This window comes from Octodon degus, unplaced genomic scaffold (assembly GCF_000260255.1).
Source record: "Octodon degus isolate 3935 unplaced genomic scaffold, OctDeg1.0 scaffold00050, whole genome shotgun sequence".
NCBI classification, from domain to species: Eukaryota; Metazoa; Chordata; class Mammalia; order Rodentia; family Octodontidae; genus Octodon; species Octodon degus.
This window is the reverse complement of record NW_004524626.1, coordinates 9,028,425-9,053,230: the sequence shown is the minus strand read 5'-3', so window position 1 is coordinate 9,053,230 and position 24,806 is coordinate 9,028,425. Positions and strand designations below refer to the sequence as shown.

The 24,806-nt window shown below is 56.5% G+C and overlaps 1 protein-coding gene across 2 annotated transcripts in view; it reads right to left on the bottom strand.

Annotated features, from left to right (window-relative positions):
* The window catches only part of Kdm4b (lysine demethylase 4B), an 81,475-nt gene that overhangs the window by 35,800 nt on the left and 20,869 nt on the right, over positions 1 to 24,806 (bottom strand). For both annotated transcript variants that reach the window (XM_004632764.2, XM_023716810.1), the window contains exons 6-8: positions 10,876 to 10,925; positions 6,956 to 7,059; positions 2,985 to 3,122 (exon numbers count right to left, since the gene is read on the bottom strand). In XM_004632764.2, the coding sequence (XP_004632821.1) occupies positions 2,985 to 3,122; positions 6,956 to 7,059; positions 10,876 to 10,925 (292 nt within the window). The remainder of the gene's footprint in view (positions 1 to 2,984; positions 3,123 to 6,955; positions 7,060 to 10,875; positions 10,926 to 24,806) is intronic.

Genomic DNA, 24,806 nt, shown 5'->3' with positions numbered 1-24,806 from the left:
GAGTTAGCCAGGTATGGTGCTAAAGGACTGTCATCCTAGCACTCTGGGAAGTTGAGGCAGGAAAATCATAAGCTTGAACTCTGCCTGGGCATTAGTGAAATCCTGGCTCAAAATTTTAAAAAAAGGCCAGGGATGTAGCTCAGTGTGAAGGCTCTGGGTTCAAACATGAGCACCAGAAAAACAAGCAAAATAAAAAACAAAACTGATTCCTGGGTCCTGGAACAGGTATCATTTCTTAGCACCAGAGCTCCATGACGGGGGACAGGTCCAGCAGCAGACTCTGACTGGTCCTGTGCCCACCGGGTCTTCTCAGCTCAACTGTCTACCTTGCAGCTGGGGACACCTGTAAGGTGGGGCTTGCACAGCACGGAGGCCGCAGCATCCGGGGCCCATGGGTGTGGCCTATGAATGGCACAGATGCCCACAGAGGAGCTGCTTGTGCATTGGGTGGGGGCGGTCAGAGGTGTTGTACCATGCCCTACAGGAAATCTGTGCTCAGGATTTGCCAGGAGAGGCCAAAAACAAGAGCTGAAAGAGAGCAAAGTGAAAGTGCCACTGGCCCAGGGGCCACTGTGCAGAAGACTCCACCCTAAGAAGCTAGGCTGTGTCTGGGGACATCTGGCTGCCACGCTGGTGAGCTCCTGGCATGGAGTCAGTGGGGTCCAGGAACACTGCTCAGCACTCAGCAGGGCCCAAGGCAAACAGCCAATGTCTGAGGGGGTGGGGCAGTCTCCTGTCCCTTCACATTTGGGCAACTCTACAAAATGACACTCCACAGTGGGACAGCTCTGGGTCATTCAGAGGTCACCAGCCACAGGGAGCAGGTCCCATCACAGCAGGAGCACAGGGGTGGGCACCAAGGTCTGGGCTGTAGAGCACATGGGCAGGGAGGGCATCTGTAGTCAGTGCCACCTTCCTTGCCCTGGCCTCAGCACGGGTGTAAGGGGAATACTGCTGGCTGGGCTGCAGTGTGCCGGACACTCGGGGCCTGGCGCCTCTGTGGTTTGGCTGGCTCAGTGCTACAAGGAGTAGGCGGCCTGATACCCTCCAGAAAGCAGCTATTCTGGGCTCTGAGCTGCCAACTTTGGTGCTGCAGGGTGGAGCAGCCTTGGCCACACAATGGTTGGTGTGGCTGTGCCCCACAGACATGGCCTTGTGAATATAACCTGACTTCTGTAATTGCCACAGGCCACATGTTTCAGTTTCCCCAAAAGCTTTGAAGATGTAAAAATCATGCCTGTTCTGCTGACAGGATAAAAACTGCTGGCTGGGCCCAGCCTGAGGGCCTGATCTACACCTCCTGACTGAACACCTGAGACGGATGCAGGCTGGGGGGCAGTATGTAGCTCTCTACCTGCAGCTGCAGGGCTCAGGGCAGGCCAGGCCAGGCCATGGGGACTCAACCCTAGCCACTCAGCCTTCAAGCACAAGCGTAGATGACCTCTTGGTTCCCTGACGTGTGTGACAAGCAGTTGGCCTTGAGGCAGGTAGATGGGTGCCCAGGCCACAAGGAAGAGCAGTAGGGGGTCAAGGGATTCCTCTTCACACAGGCCGGAGAAGCCTCAGGCAACAACCCAACCTATTCCCGCCTCCCACCTGCCCAGCTTTCTCCAGGGAGCACTGGGACCCACTGCCCTGTCCCCGTCGTGCAGCCCGGAGCTGGAGCCTCTGCCGGGCCTAGCACCTCACAGCACTGTGGAGGCAGGGCTGGGGCCTGCGAGAAGTTCCACCCAGAGCTCCCTGAAAGCACAGTGCCAGTCATCAGCAATTTCACGCTCTGCCACCTAACAATGTCAGCATGGAGGCCCAAGCGAGGCCACACTTCCCAAGTGTCACTTGTTTGTGGACACATGGCTGCACCCAAAATTGCCTTTCATGTCTGGGCAGGCCCCAACACCCATGCAGCCTGGGCAGTGACAGCACCTGCGGGACATGCTGGGTGAGGTCTGTGGTGATGCGCGCACAGCCACGTAACCTGGCCACTGCACTGTGGCCTGAGATGCTGAATTACTGTTTTACCTCAAACTCCAGCAAGTGCTGAACCCCTGGCTCTGTTCTCACCAAGCCAAGCCCATGACTTTCCCAGAGAAGATTCCCACCGCCAAGCTCAGAGCTGCAGCCTGGAACACAGCTCCAACCCTCCCGCCACGCAGCCCCTCATCGCTCCTGAGCTCGCTCAGATGGGGGTGCAGCACAGCAACGCATGCTCTCTAGTACAGACGAGGCACCAGGTTCCATTCCCAGTGCTGCAAAAACACAAGGAATTGGAACCAGCACTGCAGCAACTAAGACAGAGAAACAAGCAACTGAAACATAGAAGGCAGGTTAGCACCCAGACCAGCGCTGCCCCTCAGGACACCAGGCCACCCTGAGTCCTGGCTTCCAAGCAGAATGCTTGTTGGAGTAACACTTGGAGAAACTGGAAGGGACCACCTGTCGTCACCTGGGGCAGGACTGTAGCCATCCCTGGCTGTCACATGGCAGAAGGGACAGGATGGCCAAGACAGCACTGAGTGAGGAGCAGTGTAGGACCAGGGCCTGCAGCCTGAGTCCCGGGCTGGGGGAGAAGCTCAGTCTTCTCCAGGGCACTGGGACACGGGTCCTGGAGGGACAGTAGCTACAGGAAGCATCTCAGGGTGCTGTGTACATACACAGTTCACTGTCACATGTCACCAGTACAAGTCCTCAGACCAGGCACAGCAAATTCCTGGGGACACAGACTCATCTCCTTATCTTTTCATAACTTCTGGCAACCCCAAAGTCAGCAAGAAGCCCTCAGACATAGTGTCTCCTGGCTCTGAGGCTGCTGCAGACAAACCCAGGATCAGCCCAGGTCGTTGGGCACCTCACCTCTCACTGCTCCCAGCCTCAAGGTCAGGAACCTTCTCGCTCATGCCCCAGGACCTCAGAAGCAGACCAGCCACCACAGCAAGGGAAAGGCCACTCCCACGCACAAGGCCCCCCACCAAACCCTTGGCACCTACCTGCGTGGCCACCTTGCCGTAATCAATCCACCGCAGGGTGGCAAAATTGGTAGATTCTGCACAGTTGAACCCATGATTGAATCCAGCGTGGTAACCGTAGGGGAAGGTGATCATGAACTCCCCAGCCTCCTGCGTGATCTGAGGAGGGAAAGCAGAAGGTGAGGGGTGTGGAGGTCAGGAAGGGTCCAAAGGGAGGAGTCAAGGCCTGGGTGAAGGCACATCCCACAGGCAAGGGAGTTTCTGAGGTCTGGGGCCTCGCTGACCCTGGGCAAGGAGTATGGCCATGGGCTACATCCAAGGGGACAGCATCCTCCCAGGGGACAACAGATGCAGACTGTTGAGCTCTGGGACATGGCCATTTGTCATGCTGAATGCCTCAAGTGAGCACAGGTCCCCTGTTTGGAGGGGATGTCACCCCTGCAGCCTCTGTAACAGGCTCCTTGTAGGTGGAGGCTCCAGAACAGTGTCCGCCAGGTATAAGAGGCTATGTGTAGGCCACAGGCCTGGAAGACAACCTGCCTCAAGTCACTGTCACTAGCCTTAATCCTCAAGAACTCCAGAGGGCACTAGAAGAGGCTTCGAAGGCCACAGTCAGCATTCAGGGGGCTTGCAGCCATGATCAGAACTCTGCCGAGGGGAACTCCGGTGTCCACAGCCAGCTCAGATAGTGGGCCAGACTGCCTGCAGTCACACACCCCAAGCCACAGAGGTCACAAAGTGGGCCACGGTGACACAGGACCCAAACTGCCACAAGGGCCACCAGAACAGAGTCAGGGGTGGTGCCCACTGCTGCTGTGGCTCACAGCCTTATCAGAGCTCCTTGCCCCTTCCAGGGAAGGGACACTTGGGTGCTTGGCCATCACTGACACACTTTGTGACAGGTCCATGACAGATGACAGCAGGAACTGTTTCCACTTGCTGTCCTGGGACCTGGCAAAGTGCCTCCCAGAGACAACATGGGGCCAAGTCACAGGCATGGAGACTGAGTCTCCACTGAAGGGACTCTGAGCGAGCAGGCTGCAGCAACTCCACCCACATCTAGGCACCTACATCATGGTGGGTTGCAGGGGCTCTGGCCATGCCCACACTGGGGAGGAGCCTGTCACAGCCCCACCCCCCACAAGCAGTCACCTGGTGACCTGGCTGCTGTCCTGCAGCGCACACGTGGAGTCAGGTACTGGGCACATACCTGTAGGTGTCCCCTGCTTGGTGTGCCCCACTGTCATGAGCAGCAGTTGGCTCCCACCTAATACACAGCTGAAACCTACTGTGTGGACACTGGCTCTGTATCACCATCTCCTCCTGCACACACAGGGACCTCCCACACAGACTGCTGTGTGTGTCCCCAAGTCCTCGAGGGTACACGGCCTCCTCTGAGCATAGGCTGTGAGGGGGGCTGAGCCAGTGCCTAGAGCCTGTTGGGCTGGGGCCTAGTTGTGGTTCCCGCCATGCCCACAGCTCTGGGGTGCCACCACATGGATGGTCAACGCCAGGTCCTATGAGTACAGTCACACATCCCCTTTGTTGTGTCTGTTCACACTTTCCACCCTGATCGATCAGGTTGCTTGTCTTTTATTTTCCTTTTTTTTTTTCTTGCAGTCCTGGGAATTGAAGCCATGGCTTCAATTGACACTCAACTCCATCCTCAGCCCTTTTTAGTTTTTGAGACAGTCTCACTGAGTTGCTAAGTTGCTGCGCTGGTATTGAACATGCAACCCTCCTGGCTCAGCCTCCCAGAGTGCTATGCCACTCACAGCTCTGGCTGCATGTGCTTTCGTTGTTGACTTGCAGGCACTAACAAGGCTGGCTAATCTGTACTTATTCCACTGGGGAGACACGAGGAAGTCCCTGGACTCAGGGAACAAGTGAAGGCAGAGCCCTGGAGGGTGGTGGAGCCCAGCGAGAGGCTTCTAGAAGCAACCACCACCACAAAAACCAATCACAACTGACACAGCCTGGAGAAAAGCCGGTCCTTAAGAACATTATATTTTTCTGTTCAAGTAATTAATTGCACCAATCAAGGGAAGTCAGTGTGCATTAAATTATATTTTTAAATCCCTGTCCAAGTGACAGTTGCATGAGACAGGATGGAGTGCAAGGGGGACCAGAGGCCCTGAGGCCCAAGCAACCGCCATCCACGGCGCAGACCCTGGCTCTGCTTCACTCAGTGCTCCAGGCAGTGGGTGAGGTAAAGTCAAGTTTGGGACCTTGTGGCTTTCTGTACAGTTGCTGATTTTCTCAGCCACGGAGTGGCCCTACAATGTCCCTGCTGGGCCTCCTCACACCCCCACAGGCGCCCCTTACCTTCCATAGGCTGCCTGAGTAGCAGAGGCCAGGCCTGCGGATCACAGCACACTGTTTTGGAAGTTACCAGACTAGAGCCTTCTGGGGTGCAGCTGAGACTCCCTTGTTTGAAAACTAGACGTGATGGGTCAGTGGCAGGCACTGGCTCAGGGGACATGGGGGGCTTGTCCTGCCTGCTGCACTCCCACGGCTCCAAGGCCTGGCAAAGACCATGCTCTGTCGGAACACCTACATCCCAGGGGCAGCATCTGGAGCCCACAGTGTCTGTCTTCCATGTTACTGCTGTCAACACAAGCTGACAATAAATTGGAGGCGCTGGGGATGATGGATGGGGCCCAGCTAAGTCACCTGTGCCAGCCGCCACGGGCCATGGAGCCCAGACGCAGGGCCTTCCATGAGTGCACACAGAGTAAACGAGGGAGTCCACGCAGATTGCAGAAGTACACACTGTTAATTATTGAAGGCTCTGCTATTGATCTGCTTTTTCTTTGAGAAGTAAATACCATTACGAAGATTTATAAGCGGAGTGGAGTGTAGGCAGTCACTCTTTTGAAGAGTGCTGGGAATTCAGATGAGGGAGGTCCACGCTGGACTTGGGTCCATGCCTGTAGCTTCTGGGGTCTGTGGTGCCACCCAAGGGTGAGTGGCATAGGGCTTCACAGGCCACAGATGCTCGGGCCCTGAGCAGGGCCAGGATGAGGAATACAGCTGAAGGCCAATGCCCTGGTCAGTTGCGCTGAGCGAGCTGTGTGAACTACAGCGCCATCTAGAAGAGGACCAGGGAGACGGCAGGGGCTATGGAATTGGTGGGCTCATGTCCAAGGACGAGGGCCTCCAGTGCGGAGGAACAGGACACCTATACATGCAGTGCTCCGCTCCCCTGCCCACCTGCCCGCCTGCCCGCCTAGCGGGGCTGGGGCCCTGCCCTCCCTAGCTGCACCCGACAAGCAGCACACCCAAAGCAGGCTGAGCTGAAGGCGGGCAATTAAAATGTCAGAAGCAATTTCCGACCTGCTGACGTGGAGGTGGAGAGCAGGGTGAGGGCTGCGTCACAGAGCTGGCTTCTGGGGCTGACAAACTGTCCGGCCCAGGAAACCTAGCTGGGTGCTCCAGGGGCTTCTTTTCCAGGGCACGCACCTATCCCACCCCAGCACACAGGCCTGTGCCTGAGCAGAGCCGCCTCCAGGACCCAATAGCACCTGAGTCTGCCAACCCCAAGGTACACTAGCGCAGGTACAGGCCCAGGGGCTTGTCACATAGCAGATCCTGCTAGACAGCACTTGTCATAGGCTCGAAAGGGGCAGGGGCAGGGAGACAGCTCATGGAGACAGGGCAGGGTCTTTAGGGGCTCCCAGCACACCTGCAGGAGCCACCTCACCTTTCACATTTGTACCCGTCCTTGGTACCCACTGTAGGCCCTGGGGAGTGGACTTGTTGGCCCCTCAGCAGAGGGGCCGCCTGAGGAGAGGAAAGGGCAGGGGAAGGCAAGCTGAGACCTGCCTGATTCGAAGGTTCCCTGTTTCCTCCCACCCACACAAGAGATGGAGCCACCTCAGCCATACCTTTGCCTCCCTGCTGGGCATTTTTCCAGAACCTACTCCAGGGCCAACAAGCTGCTCTCCTGGGGCCCCAAACCCCTCCCAGAGTCGGTGCCAGCCTGTACGCACCCTGCTGAAGGGGATCCCATACTTCTTCAGGATGATGGGTGATATGAGCGTCATCTTGTGGCGCAGAAAGGCATCGCACCCCTGCGAGCTCCCGGGGAAGAAGCCTGGACAGACAGAAGTAGCGTCAGTCAGGGGCTGTATGGGGCTAGGCAGGTGCCCCGTGAGACCTGCAGTCAGACACAGAGCCCAGGTCACAGCTCTGAGGGGGCCAACACGTGGGCCCTGCCCACTGGCTGCATGGGGTCTGGCCGCTGCTTCAAGGGGGTGGGCAGTACACAACAGCTGCAGCTGTTCACATGGAAAGGAACAGAAAGGCCATGTGGAACCAGGGACTATGGGACACGACAGGCACACCGAACACGGGGTCCTTCCTTGCAGGCACAATGAGTCCACAGGGAGAGCTGGCAGTTGGGCCTGAGCCTCCAACTCCAGTCACACCTGGCTCTGTATCTCACACAGCACCCTTGCCCATAGACGCCCACCACCCCAGACCACAAAACAACCCAGCCTCAGCCCCAAACCTCCAATCGCCCATCAGCCACAGAAAAGGACAGCTGTGAATTCTGCTTGGGGCTCACAGCTGCTTTCCCACCCCTTGTGGCAGACACCACTTGGGACGCAAGCATCCATCCCACAGCAGACCTACCCCTCAGGGGTGCGTGGTCACTGCTGCTGAAGGGATGGCCCCGAATCACAGGCACTGTGCCCAGGATGGACCACACAGCCAGGCCAGGAGTAGGTAGGGACTCGCTCACCTGTTGTGCCATGGCTCTGCCCAGGGGCTGTCCTGGCACCTGCAGGGGACAAGGGCCCAGGGCAGCAGGGCCTCTGGGCAGGTTGCTGACACACATGGTGGGCACAGAGTGCGGGCTCCCCCCTCCCCCGACCCGGGCTAGTAGGAGGTGCAAGAGCGGACACAGCAGTGAGGTTCCAGAAAGTCCAGGACCACTGAATCCAGCGACTTTCCTAGCACTAAGAGCATTTCAATTAGAGTTATGACTGCCTGCCTCCCGGCCGGCGGCCATGCTGCAATTCCTCTTTTTAATGCACAGTTTAAGTGGCTCTCATTAAAGCTCTAATAAAGGCGCACATTTTAAGTATTTAGCACCAATAATGCGGCAGCACATTAATGCTCTCTCCATGGGCCCCACAACTCTCCCAGTGAGCCCATTCCTAGTGCACTATTCATTTTCCATATTAATTGCAAACCTGCTCCCAGTCTCCTCCACAAAGCCCGTGACACAGCCCCCCAAAGTGTGGCAGGGACCTGATCTGGGGCTGCCAAGGGGCTCAGCTAATTCTTCTGTCATCTGATGCCTCTTTCTGCTGCTGCTATTCTATCTCTGGGTTAAGGGTAACCGCACCTCAAATTCTGGACAGTTGCTGCACCTGGAGGGAAGTCCTTGGATTTCAAGAAATGTGGAGATTCACTGCATGGAACACAATCCTGGCGTGCTGGCTTACTCCACCTGCCTTCGGAGGTCTCTGCACGCGGCTAGTGAGGAAACCTGCCACTAGGGCCCTGGGACCTCAGCAGTGCCGGGAGGATGTGAAGCTGGACAGACTGAAGCTGCGGCCACTCGGGAGGTGCGGAGAGGCAGGCACAGTCCTCCCCAGAGTCCTCGGACTTCTGAGTCACAACTGTGAGCGGCTCCATCACCTCAGCCACCTAACAGCAGCCACAGCAGGGACTCCACAGCTAGGCTAACTGATGGCCCCTGGAGACCACTCTGACCACCTGGGCCCAGTGCTCGGAAGCCACTGAGGGAGGATGGGAGCCTGAAGAGAGGCCGAAATGTGATGCTGCTGGCTCTGAAGCTGGTGGAGCAGCCACAAGCCCAGGGCGGTCGGTGCTCTAGGAGTCTGGACAGAGACCTGGGTGCTCCCCTGAGCCACCACTAGAGTCGCAAATATCTAACCTACAGAACTATTAGTTCATGTTGTTTATTTTTTTTTATGTTCATGTTGTTTAGAGTCATTAAATGCATAGTTCTTTATTGTAATGACAACAGAAAATTCATCAGAAAAATATTTTTTTTAGAAAAATATTTCTTTATATTTTAAAATTAAAGTTTGTAATTTTTTTTAAGTACAATATACTAGGTGTGGTGGCACAGGCCTGTGATCCCAGCACTCCAGAGGCTGAGGCAGGAGGATCACTGTGAGTTTCAGGCCAGCATGGGCTACATGGTCAGTTGAAGTCCAGCCTGAACCATATAATGAGATCCTGGTCTCAAGAAGACAAAAACAAAACAACAACAACAAAAAAATACAATGTAGAAAACTCTCTTCTTTTGTCTTTTGAGAGCTCAGATACATAAATGCCTGCCTCCCTAGAGACCATCCAAAACCACAATTTCTACAGGAAGCAAGCATTATTGGGACCAAGGACAGGCCCTTCCCATGAAAGCAGAGCTGAGTGTCCACCAGAACCGCTCAGAAGCAGGGCCAGCCAGGCCACATCCAAAGCTGGAGTACGCTGCGGGCTGGTGCCCTCCTTCAACACTCGGAGGGCAGTCCAGTCACTGAGGAGCCACTACAGGACTCCCTCATCAGGAGGGGCTGTCCCTGTCCCACCAGTACAAAACCAGTAGGGAGAGACAGCATGTGGCAGCTATGCTCTGGGCCAAAGGACAACAGCTGGGTAATTGGAGACTCCATGCCAACGCCAAGGGTGACTTCCACATAAGCCTCAGAGTCCTGGATCCCCACCAACTACCATCAGAAGGTGCACGGTGACCAGAGAGGCTCCTGGTGCATGCGGGTCCTCACTGTCCTCCCTTTCCTGGGTCCTGAGTTGTCCCAGGTTGCACTAAGATTACCTGCTTCTTGCCCACTGTTTGTGAAGACAGAGACAAGGAACTCAACCCAGTGTCACACTATGAAAAAGAGGCGGGGCTTGCAGAGGAGAGAGAGGCCCCGACCAAGAGAAGGGCCCTCTCCCAGGCGGCGTAAGGGCTCGCTTGCCCCGGCAGCCAGACCCACACAGCACCCAGAGCAGACACCATGTGTGTGAGCAACTGAGAGACTGTGACTACAGGCAGCACATCCTGCTGCTACTAGGTGACCTGGCCTCAGGTGATCGACACAGCTGACAGCCTAGGTAAGACTTTTTGTGTCTGTCCAGGCATGCAGGTGCCACCTGATGCCAGGGAAGCAGGGCTTCCACAAGGCGGGGAGAGCAGGAACAGTGACAGGATCTGACCCAGGGAACATACTGGGTGCTCAGCAGCCTTGTGGTATCTTGCTTGTGTCTGGGACCCCGCCATCTGACACGTGCCTATGCCTGAAAGTTCCCAGGGAGGACGTGGGCAGCCTGGGGCACTGAGCAGGGCAGGTGGCATGCAGCCATGGCACTGCTATGCAAGTGCACGAGTGGCCTATGGCCCCACCAGACCCGGAAGAGCGAGCCAAGACCAACACGGCAGCTATGCCAGGGAAACCGGGCAAGCGCTGAGGCCTCGGGACGGCGCACAGGCCCCTGACCTAGGAAGGACCCAGAAAGTAGGGGCTGCTACGGCACCAGCATTCTGGGAACTCACAAAGAGGTTGGGCACACAGTGGGGACCCTGTGGATCCCCTCTCACAGGACATCATGGCTCCCCAAACCAGAGCCCAAAGCTGGGTACAATGGTACACATTTGTGGTCCCAATGCTCTAGAGGCTGAAGCAGGAGGATAACAAGTTCGAGCCCAGCCCGAACAACTTAGTGGCTTAGTGAGACCTATCTCCAAATTAAAAAGGGCTGGAGTTACAGCTCATTATGAAGGGCCTGGATTCCATCCCTACCATAAAACACAACAAAAACAAAACAGAACTCTGACAGCAGCCTCTCCTGGGGGGAGGGGGAAATGACTGCTCTCTGGCCTTGGCCCAGGCCTGTTGCCCACCCCATGTGGGCCGCATTCGCAGACACCTACCGATGGCTAGCCGCTCCAAGCGCTTGCCGTGCTCCGGTGGGATGGCGTACCTGCGAGAGAAGGGAGGTGTCAGACAGAGCACACCCGCCCAGACAGGAACAGACTCCACAGTGGAAAAAGGCTGTTAGACAGAGCCCCAGCATCTGACCAAGCAGCAGAGCCTGGGCTTGTGGAGCCCGGAGTGGGGAGGCTCCCCGGGAGTAGGGAGGGTGTGGTCCCCAGCAAGCAGACCAGAAGGCTTTGAAGCTGGTTCTCCAGCCTGTCTTACCCATGGCCTGGACCAGGAGCCAACCAGGAAAAGCAGCTTCAGGAATGAGAAGTTTCACTTGTCACCCACTTTGAGAGTTATTTTTACACATTTTATATTTCAAAGATTACTGGGGCTCTGTCATCAGTAAGGGAGATGTAAGTTGGGAGTTTGCAAACAGATGCCGTAGGAGTGACACGCCGCCAACACTGCGCAGGGAAGCTGGCGGCGCAGCTGCTGGGCCTCTCCCCAGGGAAGACTGCCCAGAGCCTCGGGCCAGGGGGCTGTGGGGAGGTGCTAGGAGGCCTTCACCAGCAGATGCACCCGCCCGGCCTGCCCAGGGCAGGATAGAAACCTCACCACCAGGCCCTGGGCCATGTTTGGGGGCACATATGGCCATCACAGTTTGCGGGAGCCCCTGGCATGGAATAGGCGGAAGCCATAAGCACTGCCCAGCACCCAGCACTGCCCAGGACAGCCTAGTGTCCACACTGCCCATCTGCCACTCCAGTGGCGTCACAGCTGAGGAGGGTGCAACACACAACCACCCTTGCCCACGTCCAGGACACACACAGCCAGGACGAGAAATGTATCAGAAAGATCGCCTCCAGCTCCAAGGCCCACTCCCAGCAAGAGGTTTAGATTTTTCTACTGAAGAGGGAGGGATGGAAGATAAAGCAAATGTCATGTCGCCTCTTATCTAAATAAAATACTGTAATTAATTTCTGGGCACACTCCCAGGCCCCTGCCCATGGCCACCCAGGCACCTTCAGCCTCCTTGCTGTGCCACGATTTCCACTGCCTGGACAAAGCCGAGGTTGTCTTTCCTTAAAGGGCCCTTTATCACTTACACACAGCTGATAGAAGTTAATCCTAATCCCAGCACCTCAGTGGGCCCTGGGCCCACCCACTAGAGAAAGACGACAGAGGACATGAGGAGCTAATTCACAGCTGCAGGGCTGGGATGATTAATGCAATATCCCCCATCTACAATGCAGCTTTCACTTAATTACCGCCTGTAATTGGGAGTTGTAAAGATAAGATTAATTGAATCTGGTGGATGTTAAAAGTTTAATACGTTGCAACAAGGCTCCTCTGTTATCAGGAAGTACAGCCTGCAGGATGCAGGCCCCTGGAGAGATTAGAAGGGCTCTTGGCTGGGAAGTTGGGTGACCCTAGGGACGTCTGGACTCTGCTGCTGGTACTGCCCAGGAGCAAGCAGCACTGCCACTGAACCCCCTGGCACAGCCTAGCAGCAGCCTCATGGTCCCCAGGACCTGAAGCCAGAGCACCTGGCCCAGGATGACTCAGGCCAAGTGAGAACCTCAGCAAAGCTCCAGTGTGCAGAGCACGGCTGTGCCCTTCAGCTCAGGCCTGGGGGCCACCTGGAAGAGGATGCCAGCACAGGCATCATCCCCGGGGGGAGCCACAGGCCTCAGCACAACTTCTACCTGGTGTTCCTGGGAACTCAGGGGGGCAGCACAGGTGCAGGACCATGAGGACAGGGCACACAGCTGGAGGAGCGGGGCTGTGACAAGTCACATCACAGCACCAGTGCTGTGAGAGCAGGACCAGGCCCCCAGAGCTTGGCCGGCTTGCCTCAGCACTGGCCACCCGGGCCGGGCATCCACCGGCCTCCCTGACACTGGGGTCCTGCTGTGGAGACGGGAACAGCAGGGAGAGGGGGCTTGGGCTGGCGAGCTCTGCTCACAGCAGCTCAAGGCAGCAGGAGCATCTGTGTGACGATCAGCAAGCAACTTCTTGGGGCTGTAAAACAGGTCAGTTTTATTGGTCACCGACATGGGGAGCCAGTCTGTCTCGCTTCCCAGGAGCTTGGTCCCCATCACAAGGTCAAACTGCATCACCAGAATCGATCTGTTCCACTTCCTGTAATGCCATACAGCCCATCCACTGGGCAGCAGTGGGGTCCTCAGGGTTTCCCTACAGCAGGCTGCACCAGGTCCTCAGACCAGACTTCCCCAGGGCTCAATCCTACCAGCCCAGGCAGTGAACACCTCCCTGTCCTTGTCCTCCAGCTCCTCTGTGCCTCTAGGACCAGCCCAGTTCCACCTCTAGAGCAGTGGTGGTGACCTGTGGCTCACATGCTGGAGCAGACTGTTTGTATCACTGAAAGCTCTAAGAGTTTCACCACCCTCGCCTAGAGCTCAGGTCCATGCAAGGCCAAGGCACATCCCTCCGGCCTCTTCTGGGGCGTGTTCTGGGGGTGGGCCCACAGGGTAATGGGGAGATGTGCAGAGGGTACAGAGGCCTGGCGCCTGGTAGGCTGTAGGGAGCCCTTGGGAGGAGCTGCTGAGGTCCCTCCACCCCGGGAATTATGGTTCTAGATAGCTCTACATAAAAGTGCAGCCATGACTTGGGCATCTCTCTGACATTCCCTGACCCCCCACCTGTTCCTCCCTACCTCCTGGGTTTTCTTTTTGTTGTTGTTTGGGGGAGGGGCAGAACCAGGGATTGAACTCAGACCCTTGCACTTGCCAGGGAAGCATTTATTCTACTGAGCCATCTCCCTGGCCCCTACCTTCTGTTTTTGAATGCTCTGCACAAAGCTCTGGAAGACTCTGAACTAGAAACTCATGAATACTCCGATCTGCATCCCCACCAGCCCTGGTACTGTCTCCCTGGCAACCACTGCAGGTGACCCCAGACAGGATGCTGGGAGTTGAGGACTGAGCAGAGCTTCCTGGCACCACTGAGGGGACTAAGCCAGCCTCACTTCCCAGCTGTCCTTTTCAAAAAGCATGAGGGGCTTAGGAGAAAATAGAACTCTGATGAGGTATAGGTGTATGTGCACAGGGAGGCCCAGGAGACAGACGGGCCAAGGCCTATCATCCTGAGCCAGGGATGTGAGATGTGTGAATCACACAACAGCTGAGAAACAAAACTCAGCTCAGCAGGTTAACAACTCAAGAGCCCGCAGGGCAACACGCAAGAAGTAGAGTGAGGATGAGCTCTGGACAGAAGGTTCCAGATGGGCCGGGCATAGAGGCACACACCTGTGAGCCCAGGATGCTGAGAGGCGGAGGCAGGAAGAAAGTTCAACCCTACCCTGGGCAATGTAGAGACTTAGTGAGACCTTGTCAATCAATCAATCAATCAATCAATCAACCAGGCTGGGACATAGCTCAGGGTGCAGTCCCCAGGTTTAATCCCAGTAGCACAAACAAAAATAAAATTTACCAAAAAACCCTCAGGAAGAAGTAATACCCTGAGTCTGGGAGGAACAGGACAGCTGGGGAAGGTGGGCAGTCCCAGGCTCTCCACCTTTCCTGGCTCTTCTCTCCTGCTTAGAAGCATTTTGAGCAGGGAATATCACCCCCTGTACTTACTGCCACCCCAAAAGGGCAGCACTCAGAACCCACAAACTTCCCTAAGGGACAAAAGCAGGTACTGAGCATGATCTGGCCAAGCCACAGCCCAGCTTGTGTCCAGGAGGGGACAGGCCTGTAAGGGCAGTGGGCAGCACTGAAGCAGGCGGGACCTGCTCTTTCCATGAGCCCCCACTGCCCTCACAGGACAGCTGAGGACTGTGAGATGGAGGCCAGCCTGGGCACCCTGGCAAGACCCTGTCTCAACAAAGAAAGAGAAGTCTGACCCTGAGCTGCTGCGCCATGAGTCCACCTTCGCAGCACGGCTATGGGTCTTCGGAGGAGGCCCTCAGGGAGTGGCCCACCCTGGGGTGGGGCCGTGCGCCATGCTGCCACGCTGGTCTGGGAAGTCTTCCGTCCACCGCGGAGGATGCTATTAATAGTGTAATTTTCTTGGTGTTTTGTTTATTCCCCTGGAATGGCTTGATGGATGTGAATAATTATCAGACTATAAAAGCCAGCAAATGTGCTATTTTCTATCGCTCTAAATCATCAAACAAATAAAGTGTGAAACAGCATTTTTGAATATAATTTTCTCCTCTAATGGCTTAGAATTATTATCAAGAACAATGAAAATAAATAAGCAAATGTCTTGTGAGTTAAAAATTAAATGAGTGTGTCAGGAAGAGGCACACAGACCGTCTTGGGAGCAGGGACCTGCTCAGGCGCCATCAGTCACCAAGGGACGACGAGCAACAGGGCTTCCAGCACTGTCACCCTGCGGGCTCCCCTAAGCTCTGCCCATGCAGCTGCTGGGTCACCTCCCGGGCTGGATGCCGCCAGGTCCCGTGTACCCACCATCCCTTTAGGGCAGGGCGGTGCTGTCTTTAAGGCACCCCTGCCTGTTCCTCTCCCTGCCTGCTCCTCCCCAATGGAGGACCAGTCAGGCCAGAGGGGCTGAGCCCACAGAACCAGGGTGCGATCTCAGCAAAAGGGCTACGTGAGGGAAGTCACCCCATGGCAGCCCCCAATGGGGACAGGGCCCTTCCTGCCTCCAACTCCTGCCCCAAGGATGTGAAGCTCTCTGAGGGTTGGATGAGGGCTCTGATACCCCGGTGCCCACCCACGTGTGCCCACCTCAGCCCCTGTGGGGATCATCTTAGTCCCAGGGACAGGAACCACAGGACAAAGACCATCCTGCCCACACCCCACCCACCATACAGGCTCATGCGACTTCTTCTAGCACCCACACAGGCAGATGACCGACGGTGGCTGAAGCACCAGGCTGCAGCAATTAGTTGGTTGTGGTGGTCATGCCACTGCCTCGTCCCCTCTGCAAGGACAAGGAGCCAAGAGCAGCCCGAGCAGAGCCCGCTGGAAATGTCAGTCGGCCTGGCACCTGCGGGAGGGCTCGGGAGTTAATTTCACAGCGTCTGCACAGGGCCAGGCGGGCAGTGCTGCACTGCTCACATATGACCCTGGGGAAAGGAAACAGGTAGAGCCACGTACACACCCTGGGGGGTGCTGAGACCCCCACATCCATCTGCAACTGTGGCAAAAAGTAGGCCACCCACTCACAGCCCAGGAGACCAAGAGAATCTGACACTAGCGATGCCTCTGGGAGCCTGAGTGACAGGCAGGTTGCCTCAGCCCTCAGATACAAAGCCTAGGACAAGGGCAGCTTCAGCTCGCTGCCCAGCGTCTGTAGGGGCCAAGCTGGGCAACAGCTGCTCTTGCCCACACCTGCTGCAAGCACGCTGCAGAGGCTCTGTCTCCAAGGTGGGCCAGGCGGCTCCCTGCTCTGCTCCCACCTACAGGCGTGGATGAGAGGAACAGAGTCTACCTGACACCCTGCTATGCCCACCCTCGCATGGTGATTCCCATGCAAGGTACTTTCCACGGGGTGAGGAAGTTACACCCCAAGACAGCTGGTCAGAAAACACCTGCCCCGGGCCTAGTGTCCTCTGGGCTTCTGAGGATCACACAGGCTCTGTCACAGGAGTCCAGGTAAGAGCCAACCCTGGGAAAGAGCCCAGGCTGTGTGGTTGTACTGAGAGCACACCTTTCGCTCCAGCTCAGACCCAACTATACACTAGATGGTGAGCAGACAGGACGTCACTGGGCCCAGGGAGCTGGCACCTCCTGTGGTATACATGACACTGGAGATGGAACCCAGGGTCTTCCCTGTAAGCTATACCCCTAACCTTTCATTTATCTTTTTCTTTTGAGACAAGTTCTCACTGAGTCATTAAATTGTCCAGGCTGTCCCTCCTGCCTCAGCCTCCCAGAGGGTTGAGATCACAGGTTCGGACCAGTGCTCCAGGCTCTGGCATCCCACTGGGTGGATGAAGGAATGGAGAAGTGGGAAACACTACTATCCAACAGACAAGAACAAACAGAAAATGACACACTGGCTTGAGACAGATTCGCACGTTCACTCCCAAGGCTGCAGAGACCTATAAAAATATCTATTAGCTTCTAAGTCATTCAGTACAAAACTCCTCAGCGAACTAGGACGAGGCAGGCCAATCCTACCCTCATGCTGAACAGCAAGGCTGGGGGTGTTGTGGAGTGTGGGGCAAGGACATCTGTGCTAAAGATGGGGCCAAGGGAAGAGAAAGGAGCATTGCTTAGGAAACCTGAGGACCAGCTGGGCCTCCAGGTACGGGGAGACCACTGCTAATTTGGCTAGCTTGATGTCCCCACGACAGATGCACGGTGCTCCCTTGTGACAGTGACCATGGTGCCTCACCTGGGGCAGGACATGGGGGAGGCTCCCAGCATCACCACACGAGGGTAGAGGGATGGGACGAAGTATGTGCTCAGGGCCCCTAGGCACAGTGGGCTCCCCTGGCCTTCTGGAGGCTGGCCCCCCAGAGCAGAGTGCCAGCTGCACGGCCCCCACCCAGAGCCACCAGAGCCTTCTGGCATCTGGGACACCAGCCCTTCTAGTAGGAAACCCATCCTCACCACTGAGAAACCTAGCCTGTAAGAGTGCCCCCCCACAGGTCCCCCATATATAAGCATAAGCTCTGGAGATTGCATCTGCTGGGCCCAGGGTAGCTGGTTCCCAGGAAAGTGCCTCATTGAGTACACAGCTTTATCTCTAATGGATCATTTCACTTGATGACACAAGATGGAATTCGGTATCTCACGCTAGCAGCACCAATGATCTCAAATAATGACATTTTTATTGAAACACACAAAGATCAACATAGCCCTGGGCATGTGGGCTCACAGGAAATGGGAGCTGCAGCTGAGTAGGTCACCCATGGGAACACCGGATGGAGTCAGCTGCAGGGGCAATGGGAAGCAGATCCCTGGGCAGCTGAGCAGTACTTCTCTGGCCCAGATGCTGACACCACCACCTGGGGCTAGAATGCTGGCTGAGCACACTAAGATAGGGGGACTGGGCTGCACACAGCGAGTGGGGCTGGTGTGACTGCAGCTGACCCAAGGGGCCCCGCCCCAGGCCTGTTCCCCTTCAGACCCACCGATTTACTATGAGAAGATCCAAGCTGTGAAGCACACAGGTCTGTGTTAGATGGTGCCTTCTGCACCCATGAATGCTGGATGCGCTGGGCAGAGTGGTGGCACCCAGGGAGGCCAGAAAGCACCCTCCCCAGCTGCCAGCTGCACCCAGAGCGGTCACGGGCCAGGCCACGGTCTACAGCAGCACCCTGGAAGCACTCTGGCTTTCAGCTCTTAAAGCAACAAGACAACTGCCCCTGGCCACACCAGGCCCATGGCCCACAGCCTCATTTGCATCTGAGCTGGGAAGGAATAAGGACAGGTCTGCAGAGAGCACTGAGTGCTGGGAGAGACCTGGTGCTGGAGAGAGGGCAAGAGAGGTCCCCTTTGTCAGAAATGGGAAGCAGGTTGGCAAGACAGCTCAGCAGTCTAAAGCACCTGCTTAAGCAAGCTTAGGCAAGCGCAGGGACCATGGTTCAATCCCTGGCACCACATGCTGTGCCAGCCCCACCCCCAGGGCACACTGAGCCAGCCACAAGAAAGAAAGAAAGAAAGAAAGAAAGAAAGAAAGAAAGAAAGAAAGAAAGAAAGAAAGAAAGAAAGAAAGAAAGAAAAGAAATGGGAAAAAATGAGACACTCAAAGCCAGATGCCAGACATGCACCCCAGGAGCCCAGGATCAGGGAGCCTCAGGTGGGATGAAGGGCTCCAGCAGAGATCAACTCCTAGGGCTGAGGGTGACCAGCAAGAGTGACAGAGAGATGGTGGAGAGGCCCCTGGACAGGCAGCACCCAGCCCTGCTCAGGGAACCAGCTGGGTGTAACGGGGCCCTCTATCCTCCGTGGTACAGCAACGCAGAGCCAGGATGGGTAGCCAGCCAGCCATGGACTTCCCGGGCTCGGCAGTGCTCGAGATGTCTTTGTCACATGCCTGCCAACACACAATGCCTGCTCAACCTTGCTGGGGCAAATGGGGCTGCCAAGGCCCTGCAGTGGTTCTGGCTTACCCTTGACTATGAAGCCAGAACTGGAGGCACGCGGGTCACGCAACCCAGCTTGATTCCATGTGTGCTGCAGCCTTGTGGCCACAGGCCACACCCCAAAACACATGGCCCTCCTCTGGTACCAGGAGGGCTAAGCACGCAGCAGTTAAACTCTCCGGCACAATCAGGTCGCAAAGCAGCAGCCCAGAGCCCGGCAGGGAGGCTGCAGAGCAGGGCCATTAGCGTCGCTGTCGCAGCCGCATTGGAAGGCGTGAGGCTTGTCCCCTGCTGCTGGAGAGACAGCACATTCTGCGCCCAATGTGTAAGCACAGATAACAGAGGCTCCTTGTTCACAGATTGCAGCAATCTCCCTTCTGAGGCTGCGCTCATACAAGAGACATTTGCCATGGAAACCAGACCCTGCCTGTGAGCCCAGGCCTCCCGTGTGCACAGTGACAGGCAGGTGGCTAAATGACCCACAGCCGGGTGCCAGTCTTCTGTGGAGGAGGGTCCTACAGTGCCCATTCCCCCCACGGTTAGGCAGACACCTGCGCCTGCAGATGGAAGGCCACCCAGCAGTGGTGTTTCAAGAAGGACTCAATGTCCCTCCACAAGGGGGCAAGGACTCTTGACTCCTCAGCCGGTAGGCACCTGCCTGCATGCAGGACTCATTTGGTTCTTTTTCTCTCAAGAGATCTTGCATAGACCCACACCGTGAGTAGTGGCCCATTCCATTCCGAAACTAAAGCACCCACTTTTCACAAAAAACTCCACTAATGTCGGCTTCCTGCTCCCCTAAGCCACAGCAGACAGGATGTCACCGCAGCCCTACATGCAAAGTGGCCAGGCCAGGGCACAAGAAGTGGCAGGATACTGAGCTTACATCCTCCTCACCCTGATCCAGAACCTGTTAGGGATTCCCCGTTCCTGAATGAATTGCAGCCTAAAGCCCCTTCTTCAGCAGGACCTCAGTTTCCCTGTCTGAATAGGGGGAGGGGAACTCCTGGGCCTGGCAATGCTTGGGATGGGGGGTGGAAGGGGTCACACCACACCTCTTCCAAATGGCATGTCTAGAAGGTGCTGGTTCACTGGGCCCACAGGCCTTGTCCTCCAGCCTGGAGACCACCCAGCGTGACCATGGGGGCATCACCCCTTCACTCCCCACCTAGACTCACGCCCAACTCTATTTCCCAGCATCCCTTGCTGCAAGGTTTAGCCACACTGCCAGAAGTGATGGACCCTGGAGCTCCCTCTTCACCATCTAGACACCAGCACATGGAGTGACCTCAGAAGTATGCCTTGAGGTGGCAGGTGTCCTGCTGGCCTAGATCCCCATGCCTGTGCCATGTCCTTCATGGCCCATGGAACTGCCAGCTGCCATCTCAGCTGAGAGGCACGACACAATGAGTGTGGAAGGTCCTCCCTTGCCTAGACCCTCAAGTGAGGCCATTTTGCCTAGTGGACATCCTTGTCCCCAAGGCTAAATAAGGATCCTGCCCACTCTTCTAGTCCATAGACCTGGGTTTAGCTGGAGTGGCAGGTGGGAGAGTGAAGGCTTGGGCAGGCACTCCTGGGCATGCCTGTCCCCAGTGAGGCCCTGCCAGCCCAGACATGACAGACTCTGGCTGAAAGTGGCCGAGAAGTGCAGACCTTGGTGTGACTCGGAGGCCTGGATCCTGCTGACAGCAGACACCCTTCCTCTGTGCACCCTGGCAGGAGTCCAGTCCGACCCCACAACTCCCACCAAAGCACCCAACGGACCTGACTATGACTCAGGAGCAGCTCCACCACAGCCATTTGTCCCGAAGTCCAGGAAACAAGCAATGCCTCACCGGAGGGGAGGAAAAGCCACGTAATCCCACACAGTCATGCCCAGTATGCCTATCTGTCCCAGTTGGAAGAACAGCATGAGGCCACTCTATGCATTAAGCCCTGTGAAGCTGGATGGACTGATAACACTCGTCTATAATCCCAGCACTCAGGAGGCTGAGGCAGAAGGACCATAAGTTTAAACGCAGCATGGGTCACATAGTGACTGAGCAAGTCCCTGTCTTGAAACAAACCAAAAAAAAAAAAAAAAGAAAAGGACAACAGATGTTACTCAGTGTGAAGGTCTTGCATTCCATCCCCAGAACTGCAAATAAAGAAAAAAATGAGATAAATATTTTCTTCAAAAACTAAGAGCATGTTTCATTTTAAAGAGCTGGTATGGAAAAGGCAGGGGAGTCACGTTAGGTAGAGACGCATGGCCAATACCTCAGCTGCGTGGCAAGGTCACCATGGGACAGGAAATGGCCCGGAGGACCTGTCCTCCTCCACAGCCAGCCAGTACACTCCAGGACGTCAAGATCACAGCCAACAGGGACTATAGGAAATGGTCCTGGCCCAGGCCAGGCTGCACAGACAGAAGTGACACAAGTGGGGTCTGGGCAGAAAGGGGAGTTGGGGCAAACTGAGGATGCTGCATATCTTACGGCTGTCGCTGACAACAGCGACTCTCGCCCACTGCCGTGACACGGCATCCTCCAGGAAAGATGTCACCAACGCAGGGACATGGCGTTGAGGACGCTCTGTACTGTCCTCCCAGGCTGGCAGCAAATCCATAGCGGGACTAATAAACAAAGTACTTAGAAAGATAGAACTGAGCACACTAGCCAAACACAGCAGACAGAAAACAAAATCCCAAGCAACAGAGATTGGTAGGCTCCATGGCCTTTGGGCTCTCTCCTGGCCTGACCATGGCCTGGCCCCTGCCCACAGCAAGCCCCATTCCCAAATCCACCTTGCCACTGTTCTGCCTGCTTGGGCCCACCACACAGCAACAGACCTGGGATCCATCACCCCTGCCAGCGCGGCTGGCTTCAGGAGAGCATATGGAGGAATTTCTGGGTTTTGGCACAAACATGATGTTAAAACTGTTCTGCCGTCTCTGAACAAACACCAGCTGTGACTGTCCTTGCCAGCTCTGGAGACGCATAGAGCAGCCCTGAACAGGACGAGAAACCGCAGGGGCTCCGAGGATACTGGGCTTCCCAGGCACTCTGACCCACACTGTCCTCCTGTGTGGGACGTGTCCTGCTGTGTGACAGCCGCTGGACCAGGGCTGGGCCACTCCAGCCATGCAGGGGAGGCGCACATCAGCCTAATGGGGCGGCTGTGACTCAGAAGCGCATGCCGTGTGCTCCAAATCCTTCGAAATTGCCCAGCATCATCAGACCACTGCTGCTGGCAATGACACAGCCCCCCTGCTGCGTGGCGGCACTTGATGTCCTGATTTGAGCACAGGTGTCCCTCTGGCCTCAGAGCTGGTTCTGTGAACACTCAAAGCAGCTTTCAGCCTGAGATTTACCATCCAATCTTGACAATCAGAAGGCCTGCGCTGGTGGCATTGGGGACAACAGAGTGGTGGTGACAAGAGCAAGGCCAAAGGCTCAATGAGGAGGGCCGGGAAAGGACCTGGGCCAGGCATAACACAGCTGTCCCCCCATAAGCTCCTGCATGCCCAGGCCCTCCTGGCCATGGCGCCAAGCCCAAGCCCAGCGCCAGCCCCACTGTGTCAAGCTCCACAGAGCAAGGGAGAAGCTGGTTGCAGGCAGTGCCTGGCTCTCACCACCACAGGACTCAGAGGGCTGCTGCCAGGGCCCCTGGGTTGATGTACAGGGCCCGAGACCCTCTCTAGGCTCTGCCACACACAAACCTGCCGGGTGAAGGCACCCAGGTCCTCAGGGACTGTTGAGGACAGGTGGACACCCACTGGGCACATGCACTTCTGAAGGGCCAGAGTGTGAGGACTAGATATAGCAGACAGCTCAAAAGCCACGATCACTGCCCCTGGCAGGGTAAGAGGACCTGGACAGGTGACCCAGAAGGGTGTCCCTTCTTCCTGTGGTGCCTTAGCACCTCAGAGCGACTCCTGTGCCAACTACACAAGCTGACACCACACCCAGAATGACCCCGCTGGACCGGGCCCCTCAGTGGTGCCCATCACCCTCCCAATACCGCCCGTGTGTGCTCCTGCCTATGCGGGCTCACCCTGCTCTCTCAGCTTTACCGTCTCATCACTCACTCTCCTGCCTTTCCATCCCCATGCTCACCTCCATGGCTGAAGAAAGGGACTTAGATCACAATCCACTGCGGTATGGAGGCCCAACTCGCCCGGTCTCCATCAGCCCAGGGGGCTCTTCCCTCTGCCCTCCCTGCCCCACCAGGGCTGGCCCTGGGGTGGTGAGAGGAGGGTGCACATCCACCTCCTGCTGGCATCACACCCCAGTGACAGGTGAGGTGCAGGAAGGCTGAACTGTCAGACTGAGCACCCTCTCTATCCCAAACAGCACCAGATTCGAAGCTGCACCCTGCCTGCCTCTGCCCTCTTGGGAGCCTGCACCACCAGGCAGTGGCTGGGAGGGGCTGCCCAAGTCCTGCAGGGACCGAGATGGAGCCACCACCCCATGGGTCAGTGTTCAGAGGCATGAAGTCCCACATGGCCATCAGAGACCCAGCCAAGCCCCCAACCTGGGCTTCCTAATGGCACTCAGGCCCTTGCCATGATCACTGGCCAAGGCTGGGACCCAGAAGCCAGGTGACAGGTGATGGCGGGAGCTGCCGACATGGGGCGCATCCCCCACACCACACACTGGGGTGGACACCTCTCCCAGCTCTGTTTGCATCACCAGCACAGCTCCTGGCCAACGAGCCCCAGGAGAAGGCAGGGTGGTGACCCCAAATGGTAGGGCCACCATGGGGAGGTACGAGAGCTACTCCACAATCCAGAAACAAGTGCAGACACCTGGCTGTCACATCACTGTGGTACGCAGGCCTCACTAGCAAAGGAGCAGTAGCCCACAAAGGCTTCCAAGCTCCTGCAAACCTGAGCACCTCAACGCTTAGCAGAGCTGCCAAGGTACTCACAACAGCACAATCAAACCAATGTGATGGAAAAGGAGGTTCTAATTAGGGACATGACATGCACATAGTAACAGGCACAGCTGTGCAGTCCCATCTACCAGGCACCCCCAGCTGGCACCCAGGATCAGGAATGGATAAAAGGGGTAGGTAGGCAGTGGGGCACCACTGTGAAGGCCACGTGGCCTTCAGAACCCAGTCGAGGGCCAGGGCCATGCAGTTAAACAGAGGACGGCCCACAGGACGAGGACACCCTCAACTCAGAACAATTCTGGGTCACTGAGCTCCCGGAAGGGTCCTGCTGTCCTGCAGCCCCTGGCCTGATAGAACACTGGACCGTAAGCAGCCCCAGGATGGGCCTGCAGGTGCAGAGCACTAGGAGCCTGGCCACAGCAGAGGCCAAAAGGCAGCATCGTGGGAAGCAGGCCCCTCTTGCAGGACTGGAAACAGCCAGGCTCAGGGCCCGCTACGGCCTCCTTGAAGGAGCTGCCATGTGTTTGGGGTCCTCAGTGCTTGTTCTGTATGGTCAAGGGAGGACACAGGTGAGGTGAGAGCTGGGTGCCCGTAACATAGCAAGGCACAGGCAGGTGAGCGCCACAGGAGGGCAGAGATACTCCTAAGCACACATGGGGTCCTGCCCAGAGGACATGCACTGTCTACCGGGACACTGTCCCCAAGCACAGGCCCTTGGCCTCAGGCCCCTGAGGGGACACAGAGGAGGCAAGGTCCTGGAGGGGCTCCCAACACATGCTGGGGGTGGTATATCTTTCTTGTTTTGCTTTTTGTATTCTTTTTTAAGGAGAAGATGAAAGTTTTCTCCTCAAGACCTGAGCAAGACCAGGGAACAGCAGAGGCACCTCCTCCCAAGTTCCACGCTGCCATTCCGAGCCCCTCAACCTCAGCTAGCAGATGCAAGGAGGGACCAGCAAACTGCCAGAGCACAGCACTCCAGAAGGGCAGCAGCGCCACCTAGTGGCCCTCTGGAGCAGGACAGTCCTACACTCA